Genomic DNA, 12,216 nt, shown 5'->3' on the forward strand with positions numbered 1-12,216 from the left:
GAGAGTGTCTGCGGCAGGGTACGCGTGTGTGAGAGTGTCTGCGGCAGGGTACGCGTGTGTGAGAGTGTCTGTGGCAGGGTACGCGTGTGTGAGAGTGTCTGTGTCAGGGTACGCGTGTGTGAGAGTGTCTGTGGCAGGATACGTGTGTGTGAGAGTGTCTGTGGCAGGGTACGTGTGTGTGAGAGTGTCTGCGGCAGGGTACGCGTGTGTGAGAGTGTCTGCGACAGGGTACGCGTGTGTGAGAGTGTCTGTGGCAGGGTACGCGTGTGTGAGAGTGTCTGTGGTAGGGTACGTGTGTGTGAGACTGTCTGTGGTAGGGTACGTGTGTGTGAGAGTGTCTGTGGGAGCGTACGTGTGTGTGAGAGTGTCTGCGGCAGGGTACGCGTGTGTGAGAGTGTCTGCGACAGGGTACGCGTGTGTGAGAGTGTCTGTGGCAGGGTACGCGTGTGTGAGAGTGTCTGTGGCAGGGTACGTGTGTGTGAGAGTGTCTGTGGCTGGGTACGTGTGTGTGAGAGTGTCTGCGGCAGGGTACGCGTGTGTGAGAGTGTCTGTGACACCCCACCCCCAGTGCATTAGGTGACCTGCCCCACCCAGAGGCACAGGGGAAAAGAACCACTCCCCCAAACTAGAGGCTAGTGGAAGTGGCAGGACTGGGGGGCGAGTGAAGTCCGTATTTAATGTGAGGAGTCGTAGAGAGGAGAGGAAAAGAAAAGGAGATAAATGCAAAGACAGGATTGTATTTATATATGATGGTTGTGGATGATAGGAGCCGTAACTGTCAAAAAAAAATTTGTGAATAAAAAATTATCACACATATACACTGCTCAAAAAAATTAAAGGAACACTGAAAACACATCAGATATCAATGGGGAAAATATATATATATACTGAAGTAGACTGGGTAATGTGTTAGGAATGAAAGGATGCCACATCGTTTAATGGAAATGAAATTTCCATGAAAACCTACAGAGGGCTGAATTCAAAGACACCCCCGAAAATCAAAGTGAAAAATGATGCAGCAGGCTAGTCCATTTTGCTGAAATTTCATTACAGTAACAGTATCATACTCAGTAGTTTGTATGGCCCCCACATGGTTGTATGCATGCTTGACAATGTTGGGGCATGGTCCTAATGAGACCACAGATGGTGTCCTGGGGGATCTCCTCTCAGATCTGGACCAGGGTATCACTGAGCTTCTGGACAGTCTGAGGTGCAACCTGGTGGCATCGAATGGATGAAACATAATGTCCCAGAGGTGTTCTGTTGGATTTAGGTCAGGGGAGCGTGGGGGGCAGTCAATGGTATCAATTCCTTCATCCTCCAGGAACTGCCTACATGGTCTTGCCACATGAGGCCGGGCATTGTCGTGCACCAGGAGGAACCCAGGACCCACTGCACCAGCATAGGGTCTGACAATGGGTTCAAGGATTTTATCCTGATACCTAATGGCAGTCAAGGTGCCGTTGTCTAGCCTGTAGAGGTCTGTGCGTCCCTCCATGGATATGCCTCCCCAGACCATCACTGACCCACCACCAAACTGGTCATGCTGAACAATGCTGCAGCCAGCATAACGTTCTCCATGGCTTCTCCAGACCCTTTCATGTCTGTCACATGTGCTCAGGGTGAACCTGCTCTCATCTGTGAAAAGCACAGGGTGCCAGTGGCAGACCTGCAAATTCTGGTAATCTATGGCAAATGCCAATCGAGCTCCATGGTGCTGGGCAGTGAGCACAGGGTCCACTAGAGGACGTTGGGCCCTCAAGCCACCCTCATGAAGTCTGTCTCTGACCAAACAATCAGAAACATTCATACCAGTGGCCTGATGGAGGTCATTTTGTAGGGCTCCAGCAGTGTTCATCCTGTTCCTCCTTGCACAAAGGAGCAGATACCGGTCCTGCTGATGGGTTAAGGACCTTCTACGGCCCTGTTCAGCTCTCCTTGAATAACTGCCTGTCTCCTGGAATCTCCTCCATGCCCTTGAGATTGTGCTGGGAGACACAGCAAACTTTCTGGCAATGGCACGTATTGATGCGCCATCCTGGAGGAGTTGGACTACCTGTGCAACCTCTGTAGGGTCCAGGTATCACCTCATGCTACCAATAGTGACACTGACCGTCACCAAATGCAAAACTAGTGAAAAAAAGATGAGGAGGGAAAAATGCCAGTGGCCCCCACCTGTTAAACCATTCCTGGTTTGGGGGTCGTCTCATTGTTGCCCCTCTAGTTCACCTGTTGATAATTTCATTAATACTAAAGCGGCTGAAACTGATTAACAGCCCCCTCCGCTACTTAACTGACCTGATCAATATCCCAGAAGTTTAATAGACTTGATGCTATACTCTGATTAAAAAGTGTTCCTTCAATTTTTTTGAGCAGTGTATATTAATACATAGATATGAATGTCCATACATTCACGGACACACTTTCATACATATCTGTATGAAATGTATCCGGAGGAAACCCCACGACAACATGGGGAGAACATGCAAACTCCACACACATGTGACCCAGGCCGAGACTTGAACCCAGGTCCCAGAGGTGTTAGGCAACAGTGCCAACCACTGCACCACCTTGCCGCCACCAGCAAACATACAAACAACCAGAATTCTAGAAAAGTTCTTTAAATTTGAATTAAATAACAAATAAAACACTTTCAAATCACATGAGCCTATATTTTATTCACAACAGATCATAGATAATATAACAAATGTTCAAATTGGGAAATTGTACACCTTTATCCAGTAAATGAGCTCATTTCAAATTTGATACCTGCTACATGTCCCAAAAAAGTCGGTACAGGGACAACAAATGTCTGAAAAAGCAAGAAAGTTTAAAAAGATTCAGCTGGGAGAACATCTAGCAACTAATTAAGATAATTGATATCAGGTATGTAACCTGATTAGCATTAAAAGGGATGTCAGAGAGGCAGAGTCTCTCAGAAGTAAAGATGGGCAGAGGCTCTCCAATCTGTGAAAGAGTGTATAAAAAGATCGTGAGATATTTTAAAAACAATGTTCCTCAACATGAAATTGCAAAGGATTTGCAAATCTCATCATCTACAGTGCATAACATCATCAAAAGATTGAGAGAAACTGGAGATATCTCTCCAGTAGGGACAAGGGACAAGGCGTAAGGGACAAGGCCGAAGACCTGTATTGGATGCCCGTGGTCTTCGGGCCCTCAGACGACTCTGCATCACTCATCGGCATGATTGTGTCAATGACATTACTAAATGGGCCCAGGAATACTTCCAGAAAGCACAGTCGGTAAACACAATCCGCCGTGCCATCTGCAGATGCCAGCTAAAGCTCTATCATGCAAAAATGAAGCCATGTCTGAACATGGTCCAGAAGCGCCGTCGTGTCCTGTGGGCCAAGACTTATTTGAAATGGACTTTTTCAAAGTGGGAAAGTGTTCTATGGTCAGACGAGCCCAAATCCGACATTCTTGTTGGTAATGAAGGGTGTCGTGTCCTCCGGGCTAAAGAGGAGGGAGACCTTCCAGCGTGTTATCAGCATTCAGTTCAGAAGCCAGCATCTCTGATGGTATGGGGGTGCATAAGTGCATACGGTATGGGCAGCTTGCATGTTTTGGAAGGAACTATGAATGCTGAAAGGTATATAAAGGTTTTAGAGCAACACATGCTCCCCTCCAGAGGACGTCTGTTTCAGGGAAGGCCTTGTGTATTTCAGCAGGACAATGCAAAACCACATACTGCAGCTATTACAACAGCATGGCTTCGTGGGAGAAGAGTCCGGGTGCTGAATTGGCCTGTCTACAGTCCAGATCTTTCACCTATAGAGAACATACAGTAATTATCTGTGACACCCATTGTACACTGTGAGCAGGTATACAGGCCAACAGAGCATGCAGATAATTATCTGTGACACCCATTGTACACTGTGAGCAGGTATACAGGCCCACAGAGCATGCAGATAATTATCTGTGACACCCACGGTGCACTGTGAGCAGGTATACAGGCCAACAGAGCATGCAGATAATTATCTGTGACACCCACGGTGCACTGTGAGCAGGTATACAGGCCAACAGAGCATGCAGATAATTATCTGTGACACCCACGGTGCACTGTGAGCAGGTATACAGGCCAACAGAGCATGCAGATAATTATCTGTGACACCCATGGTGCACTGTGAGAAGGTATACAGGCCAACAGAGCATGCAGATAATTGTCTGTGATACCCATGGTGCACTGTGAGCAGGTATACAGGCCAACAGAGCATGCAGATAATTATCTGTGATACCCATGGTGAACTGTGAGCAGGTATACAGGCCCACAGAGCATGCAGATAATTATCTGTGACACCCATGGTGCACTGTGAGCAGGTATACAGGCCAACAGAGCATGCAGATAATTGTCTGTGATACCCATGGTGCACTGTGAGCAGGTATACAGGCCCACAGAGCATGCAGATAATTATCTGTGACACCCATGGTGCACTGTGAGCAGGTATACAGGCCAACAGAGCATGCAGATAATTATCTGTGACACCCCTTGTACACTGTGAGCAGGTATCAGTACTGACTACTTTTTATATTGAGTCACATGTTTTATGTGAATTACTTTGTACTGAACTGAAGTTGCAGAATGTTGTCTCATCTGAGGAGGATTCAGTGTATTATGTGTGAGGTCCATTTTGGTTTTGATGCTGGATTCAGTTAGTAAATATTAGAAAAATTGCATATTCTCAACTCGTATTTATGGATTAAGTCTTCGAATGTCATGAAATGACTGTTACTGAAAAGGAGGTGGAGATGTGTAATCCCTTTCTGTCCACGTGAGTGATAGTGAATAGTGATATTGTGAAGTAGGAAGTCCAGATCATTCCAGATTGGCGTGTATTTACAGGCTCTGAGAGTACAGTTAGTGATTTTAATGGCTTTCCTCTGTGCTGTCAGTGCTGTGGAAATGGCAGCACTGTGTTGTTAAAGCAGTTTTGTTTCTTTAATGACATTTTGAGTAAGTCTGCATGTCTGAGATTTTTACAGTACAGCTGCTCCTGCTGTAACCATGAGCTGCTGTTACTGCTGTAGTGTGACCATTTAGTTAAGTCTTGCAGTTGATTTGCTAAGTAATAATTAAGAAAAATGAGCTTGTAATCCACCTTGAGATTTACTTTTCTGTAATGTGGAATGTTTGATTTTGTGTTTTTGTTTTTCCAGCAAAAATGTGACATTAATGAGTTTGAAAGAACTTTTCTGAAATTATTCTGGACGAGTAATTTTATTTTTATTGATTTAAGTGGGAGACTCATCTATTGTTTTGAATAAGGGGGTGTAGTTGAGGGTAACCAAGTCAGACAGCCTGTGGGAGATGTAGATACCCAAGTACCGGATATTTCTGGTGTGAAATGGACCATCCTGATCGGCTGAATCCCAGGCATCTTCAGACAGTGAGAATATTATGGGTTTTTTTCCAGTTTATTGTGTAGTTTGATAGATTTGAAAAGGTATTAATAAAATAAAAATTTCATATTTTGAGGGTTTCATAAAAACAGCAAGATATCATCTGCATAGAGACTAATTTTGGGTTGACTTATTAGTATGAATTCCATTTATTTCACTGTTCTGTCGTATTGCTGCTATAATTGTTTCTATGAAGATGGCAAACAGTGAAGGAGAGAGTGGGCATGCAGGCCGTCTTCCCCGTCGGAGTGTGAATGCAGGTGATGTGATCCCATCTGTGACACTGTAGCTTTGGCTGAGGTGTACAGTATTTTAACCCAGTGGGTGAACGACTCTCCGAAGCCAAATCTATGCAATGTATTAAAGAGGAATGTCCACCTGACTGTCAGATGCCGTTTCTGCATCTAATGATGTAATCATGGTTTTAGTATGGGTATGCTGAGCAGCATTGATTAAATTAAATAATCTATGGATGTTGTCAGAGGCATGTCTTGTCTTGATGAAACCTGTCTGATCAGGATGGATTATAGTAGGAATGACTGTCTGTAACTGAGTGGCGAGAGCCTTTGTAATGATTTTCAAGTTATTCATTAATGAGAGTGGCGGGTAACTGGAGGGTTGTGTTGGGTCTTTATCAGGTTTCAATAACACTGTAATGGCCTATAGATTTCTGCAGGGTAACCATCCAGTCTGGCGATTGGTTGTTAGGCATTTGGTTGAGGACCTTATGGAGTTCTTCTGATGTTAATGGTGCATCAAGCAGAGGTGGAGATTACAGGTCCAGGGAGTACAAATCCAGACCAAGATTTTGTTTCAACAAACCAGTTGAGTCTCTGTGACTGTGACTCTTTATATTCATCTGGTTGATTGAAACAAAATCTTGGTCTGGATTTGTACTCTCTGGACCTGAAATCTCCACCTCTGACATCAAGGGCATCTGCTGTTTCATTGGTTAATATGGGTAAGTCTAGATTACTTTTAAATGATTCTATATCAACTGGATCTGGTTCTGAGAAGTATAAGTTCTTATAAAATGTTCAAAAGATGTTAATTTTGCGTGATTATTGAAATATTTATTAGAGGAGTCACTTTTGCTTAAAAGTAATGCTTGTAATGGTCAGGTGATCTTATTTATTGTGGATTTTTTTTCCATCTTTCTGCAGACTGTCAGGCTGTAGAGTCACAGAAGAAGGCTGTTCTTCCCTGGCTTCAGCTCTGAGGTCAAAACCCTCACACCTGAGGGAGCTGGACCTGAGCTACAATCACCCAGGAGACTCAGGAGTGAAGCTGCTCTCTGCTGTACTGGAGGATCCCAGCTGTAAACTGGAGAAGCTGAAGTGAGTACAGAGTGTGTGTCTGACACGCTACAGATACTTATGCATGTATGTGAAGAAGAGGCACCAATAAATAAATGGATACAGCAGCACTATATCATTCTGCTTCTCCTGTAGTGTGGATTACGGTGGAGAGTGCAGGACCAGACCAGGCTTACAGAAATGTAAGTGTCTTTGCATGTTTTTATTAATAATACCATGAATACTATGTTATGGTTGTATTCACACAATTGTTGTGATGAGTGTGGCTTTTTGCACTGTGTGTAGATGGATTTCCATGTTTGTGTTTAGGTGAGTTTCATGTCATTTTAGACAAACATCCAAACGCGAAACAAAAAATCAAAATCATCACCAAAACACTATCAATTAATTTAATCGGTTTTTAAAATATTTTTTACAAATGCTTTATAGCTGCTTGTATTATCTTCGTGTTTGTGTGGGAGTGTAGGATGGTTAAATATATTCTGAATTAGTTATACATATTTAATTTCACAAAAAAAGAATCCTTTGCATTTGTTCTTTTTGCATGTATGTGTATGTGTGTATGTGTTTTCTGTGTGAGATTCGTTAGTATTGTCCTAAGGAGGCACCTGTAGGCAGTGAGACCGGACTCTCTCCTCAAGTGCAAAATGTGAATTTGCATTTTTACAGGGTGGTTCTGTAACACTCCTTAATATTCATGGGAGAATATTACTGATTGGTCACTGAATCCCTTAAACCAGAGGAGCCCAAATCCTGTCCTGCACATTTTTGGGTTTCCCCTCATTTAACACACCTGATTCATCTCCATGTGCTAATAACCACACAGCTCTTGAGCTGAATTATTTATGGTGGAACAGGGAAAGAACTTTGCTACACAGGGCACCGGCCCCCCAGGACTGGATTTGGACACCCCTGCTTTAGGTAGAAGAAACAGGCAGCGCAAGTTGATGTTAACTGGCCAATGAGGTAGTGCCCCTCTCATAAATATTAATCAGCCAGCCAATCGTGTAGGGCTTCGCTCGTGAATATTAAAAAGTTCTGCTGATCCACGGTGCTGAAAGAAATATGCGCCCGGGACACACTGGATGTGCGGCGGAAAATATCAAATTTCATTTCGGCGCCCATGTTAACAGATTAGAGCGGCCGCGTGCGTGCGCGAGATGCGGGGCTCAGGCCTCGCGGCAGCGGTGCAGCATCTACAGTCACGCGCGCAGTAAGCGGTTCTCTGTGGAAGCGTATTGCATTCATCTGAGAAAAATTTATTCTGTCAATTAATGAGATAATAATCCTGTTTTTCAGAGCAATATTTTTCTGAATTAATGAGAACCTTCCTGTTTTTTATGATGCACGATCTGTGCCGGAATCATCGTTTATATCAGAATCCAGGTCCAAATGTTTATTAAATATCACTTTAAACATGTAATAATATTACTTAAATATTCTGTTATTGATGGCCATTTTCAAGCCGCAGGCGCCGGAATTAGCGGTTTGAAGGAAAGACACTGACTTTAGTATTGATCTCTGGTGCCGTTTTTTGGTAAATATGCTTGTGATGAATATGTCTGAGGAATGTCGCTGCTTTGTCATTTTTTTATTAAATTAATTAAGCTGTTTAGCACTAGAACTGCCAAATCTACGCGTATTTTCGTAAATTCCCTGGGCCTAACACCTACTAGCATCCCTGCTGAGAGTTTCTTGGGCCATTGTCCTCCTGCTTTTGTTGTGCAAACACACCCATTACCTGTGAGGCCTGGCACATTTGCATTTTTTTACTCAGAGCAGCTAAAATCCAAGGCAGGCTAAACCTCTGTGTGTGACATGGAAACCTTCATAAAAGTCTGCCATATCTATACCAGATATCCCACACACTGACTGACCTGCAAATATGAAAGACACACATTCACAAAATATATGGAAGCACAAGTCTGTTTTATTTATAAAAAAAATTGAGTGTTTCAAACTTTGCAGTGTTTGCAGACCCAGTGACCATCATCCCTGCATTTGGCGCAAGTGAATTTGTAACACTTTGCACTGGTAAACCTGCTGCAGTTTCTGTTGCAGTTCTCCTGTACCTGACACTGAGTTGTCCATACAAGTCCTGGCACAGCAGCAGCCTTCCTCTGTCCCCATAGCCTTTTGTGGCATAAATTGGCAATGGAGTTCCTTGGCTAGATGACTCAAAAATAATCTTCTTTTGCCTTCCCACCCTGTACATGCCTTGTACAGAACGTAGGAATTTGCCACCACCAGGTCCAGCATGTTGTAAAATATAGCTACTGGCCACCTGCATGTTGCTGCTCTTACGGAATACATGCGCGCCATTTGGTCCAACACATTTACACCACACTATAACAGCAGAGAGAGAGAGAGAGAGTCATGAGTGTATTTGCTTTTTTTCTACCTTCTTTCTATATAGGCCTGTATAGTACATATCAGAAAACATTGTAGCACTGATGTAAAATTATACACACATTCACATACCTTCATGTGGTTATAGTCTGTTATCGTGTTGGGTTTCCTCTTTCTGCCTTCACAGATCGCCACATCTTGGTCCAAGGAACTCAGAACACACACAATCTTGTTTTTTTAGGTGCATAAATTGTCAAGGAGATACTGCCACTTCTAAGCACTGACGCGGAGAATTCCTCTTGCTGTGCAGTGTCCTTTGAAATTGTAGGAAGTTCATACCAAACTTTATTCCCTGAGCTCAGTAGTGTTGTTTTGCGCTGAAGCAGTCTGTGTGACAGTGCCAGTGAGGTGAAGAAATTGTCCGTTGTGACATTTCTCCTGTCATCCAGAAATGGCTCCATCAGACTCATGACCATGTTCTCTGCCAGCCTCTCCCTTTTCTGGTGACTGGGGTCCTTTCCCAAGTTAGGGGACACGTTGCAGACGTATTTGGTCTCCAAATCCGTGGCCATCCAGAACTTGATCCCAAATTTGTCCAGCTTGGATGCGATATACTGCATGGACAATGAACCTTGGTCGAGAACAGCTGTACATCTATGTTCATGTGTTCTCCTGGAGTGAAACTTTCAGCACAGTTCTTGGTGAAGGCTGGCAGAGAACGTGGTCATGAGTCTGATGGAGTCATTTCTGGATGACGGGAGAAATGTCACAACGGACAATTTCTTCACCTCACTGTCACTGTCACACAGACTGCTTCACTTTACTGGGCATGGTGAATAACGTTTGCCGTGAACATCCTCCATTGGCAAAGGACACTGCACAGGGAGAGGAATTCTCCACGTCAGTGTTTAGAATGGCGCGCATGTATTCAGTACGAGCAGCAACAAGCAAGTGGCCAGTAGCTGTGTTTTACAACATGCTGGACTTGGTGGCGGTGAATGCCTACGTTCTGTACAAAGCATCTACAGGGTGGAAAGGAAAAAGAAGATTGTTTCCGATTCTTCTAGCCAAGGAACTCCATTGCCAAATACAGGGATGATGGTCACTGGGTTTTCAAACGCTGCAAACACAGACTTTGACAGATAGACAGACTGTGTGGGACAGTAACCACTGAGACAAAAGGCAGAAAGATGACGAAGAGATGAACCTGGAACTGAGGCACGGATACATCAATTTTTACATGAACAGCCAAACATGCAAAGCTGGAGAGATCACACAAAAATTCACTTTTGGTGTTATAATTCAGTGATGGCCAATGAAAATGAAATGACATTTTATTCTGTATGTGTATGAGCATGTCAAAAACCATGGACCATGACTTCACTCAGCTTATGACATTTATATACAAACATGCATTGGAGACTGAAGTGTTGGCATGTTTTCATTTTATTCATTTCATTCTATTAGCAACTTTTCATTCTATTTTCACTCAATTTGTTTTATAAATAACACAGACTTGTGTGTCCATATATTTTGTGAATGTGCGTCTTTCATATTTGCAGGTCAGTCAGCGTGTGGGATATTTGGTATAGATATGGCAGACTTTTGTGAAGGTTTCCATGTCACACACAGAGGTTTAGCCTGCCTTGGATTTGAGCTACTCTGAGTAAAAAATGCAAATGTGCCAGGCCTCACAGGTAATGGGTGTGTTTGCACAACAAAAGCAGGAGGAGGATGGGGCTGAAGACCTGCGAAAATCACAGCAGGGGTGACAAACACCTTGGGACTCTTAGCAGAGAATAAATACTCGGCAAATCTAGTGGTAGCTCGCGCCCCATTTTGGCGGCTCTTCCCGCCGCCGTCGCACGCCCACTTTATGTTTCATAAACTTCAGTTCCCGCTTCGTTAGGGGAACCTGTGCTGTTTTTATATCGTACAGAAACATAAAGTACAGGCGGCCTGATGGGATTAATAATTCTTCCTCCTGCCTACAGACTCCTGCCAGCTGACGCTGGACCCCAACACAGCAAACAGACGCCTGTCTCTGTCAGGGGGGAACAGGAAGGTGACAGAGGGGGCAGAGCAGCCATATCCTGATCATCCAGAGAGATTTGACAGCTGCCCCCAAGTTCTGTGCAGAAAGAGTCTGACTGGCCGCTGTTACTGGGAGGCTGAGTGGGATGGAGTTGCAGCCCTGATAGGAGTGACTTATAAAGGGATCGAGAGGAAAGGAGGGAGTGACTGTCTGCTTGGAAACAATGACAAGTCATGGTGTCTGTGGTGTAAACCAGTCAGTTACTCTGTCCTGCACAATAATAAACAGACTCTCATACCCATACAGCCCTCAGGCTCCCGCAGAGTAGGAGTGTATCTGGACTGGGGGGCTGGTGCTCTGTCCTTCTACAGAGTCTCCTCTGATGGACTGACCCCCCTGCACAGATTCACCTCCTCATTCACTGAGTCCCTCTATCCAGGGTTTCGGGTTTATAGTAACTCCTCAGTGTCACTGTGACGTGTTGCTGGTTCTCCTGGCAAAAAGGTAAAATCTCTGCTTTTTAACCTTTATTATCCCTTTTACTCTGAAATGTACAGAACTGTGCAAAAGTCTTAGGCAGGCAAAGAAAATGATGTTTAGATTATCCTCCTGTTGGTGTAAAACTATGATATGGTGCCTGTCAAAGTGTGTCAGCTTCGCCATTTCAGAACCTCTGCTAAAATCATCCTAGTATTTGCAGTGACCGTCCAGTGCAGCCATGCATTTTTTGACTTGGCCACTAGCAGACCTCATACAGCTAGTCAATCTCTCACTGACTTTTTAAACCAATATATTTAATTATTTAATTGAGCTGTTCGGGAAATTTAACAAAATTGTGGAACAGCTGAGGTGCATCTAGCCATCCAACTAGATATCAGTAACTTTTTAGGAAACAGAAGAAATTATTACTAGTTTTTATTGTGTTACTCTTAATTTGCACGCGTTCTAATGTTAAATTGTGTTTTTTGTTCTAAGCCAAAGTACACTTGCTACCCAGATAAACAGCTTTAAACATTTCTTTGGACTGCCTAAGACTTTAGAACAGTACTGTGTGTTTGACAGAAAATAAATGACTGTCTTCAGTGAGCTGAA

The 12,216-nt window shown here is 43.8% G+C and overlaps 1 protein-coding gene across 5 annotated transcripts in view; it reads left to right on the forward strand.

Moving 5' to 3' along the window:
- LOC125721414 (NACHT, LRR and PYD domains-containing protein 12-like) overlaps positions 1 to 11,971 on the forward strand; it is a 269,652-nt gene extending 257,681 nt beyond the window's left edge. For all 5 annotated transcript variants that reach the window (XM_048997298.1, XM_048997299.1, XM_048997301.1 and 2 more), the window contains 4 exons: positions 3,114 to 3,266; positions 6,588 to 6,761; positions 6,876 to 6,922; positions 11,084 to 11,971. In XM_048997298.1, coding sequence (XP_048853255.1) covers positions 3,114 to 3,266; positions 6,588 to 6,761; positions 6,876 to 6,922; positions 11,084 to 11,601 — 892 coding nt within the window. In that variant the 3' untranslated portion in view covers positions 11,602 to 11,971. The remainder of the gene's footprint in view (positions 1 to 3,113; positions 3,267 to 6,587; positions 6,762 to 6,875; positions 6,923 to 11,083) is intronic.
- The last annotated feature ends 245 nt before the right edge of the window (positions 11,972 to 12,216 follow it).

This window comes from Brienomyrus brachyistius, unplaced genomic scaffold (assembly GCF_023856365.1).
Source record: "Brienomyrus brachyistius isolate T26 unplaced genomic scaffold, BBRACH_0.4 scaffold33, whole genome shotgun sequence".
Taxonomy (NCBI): Eukaryota; Metazoa; Chordata; class Actinopteri; order Osteoglossiformes; family Mormyridae; genus Brienomyrus; species Brienomyrus brachyistius.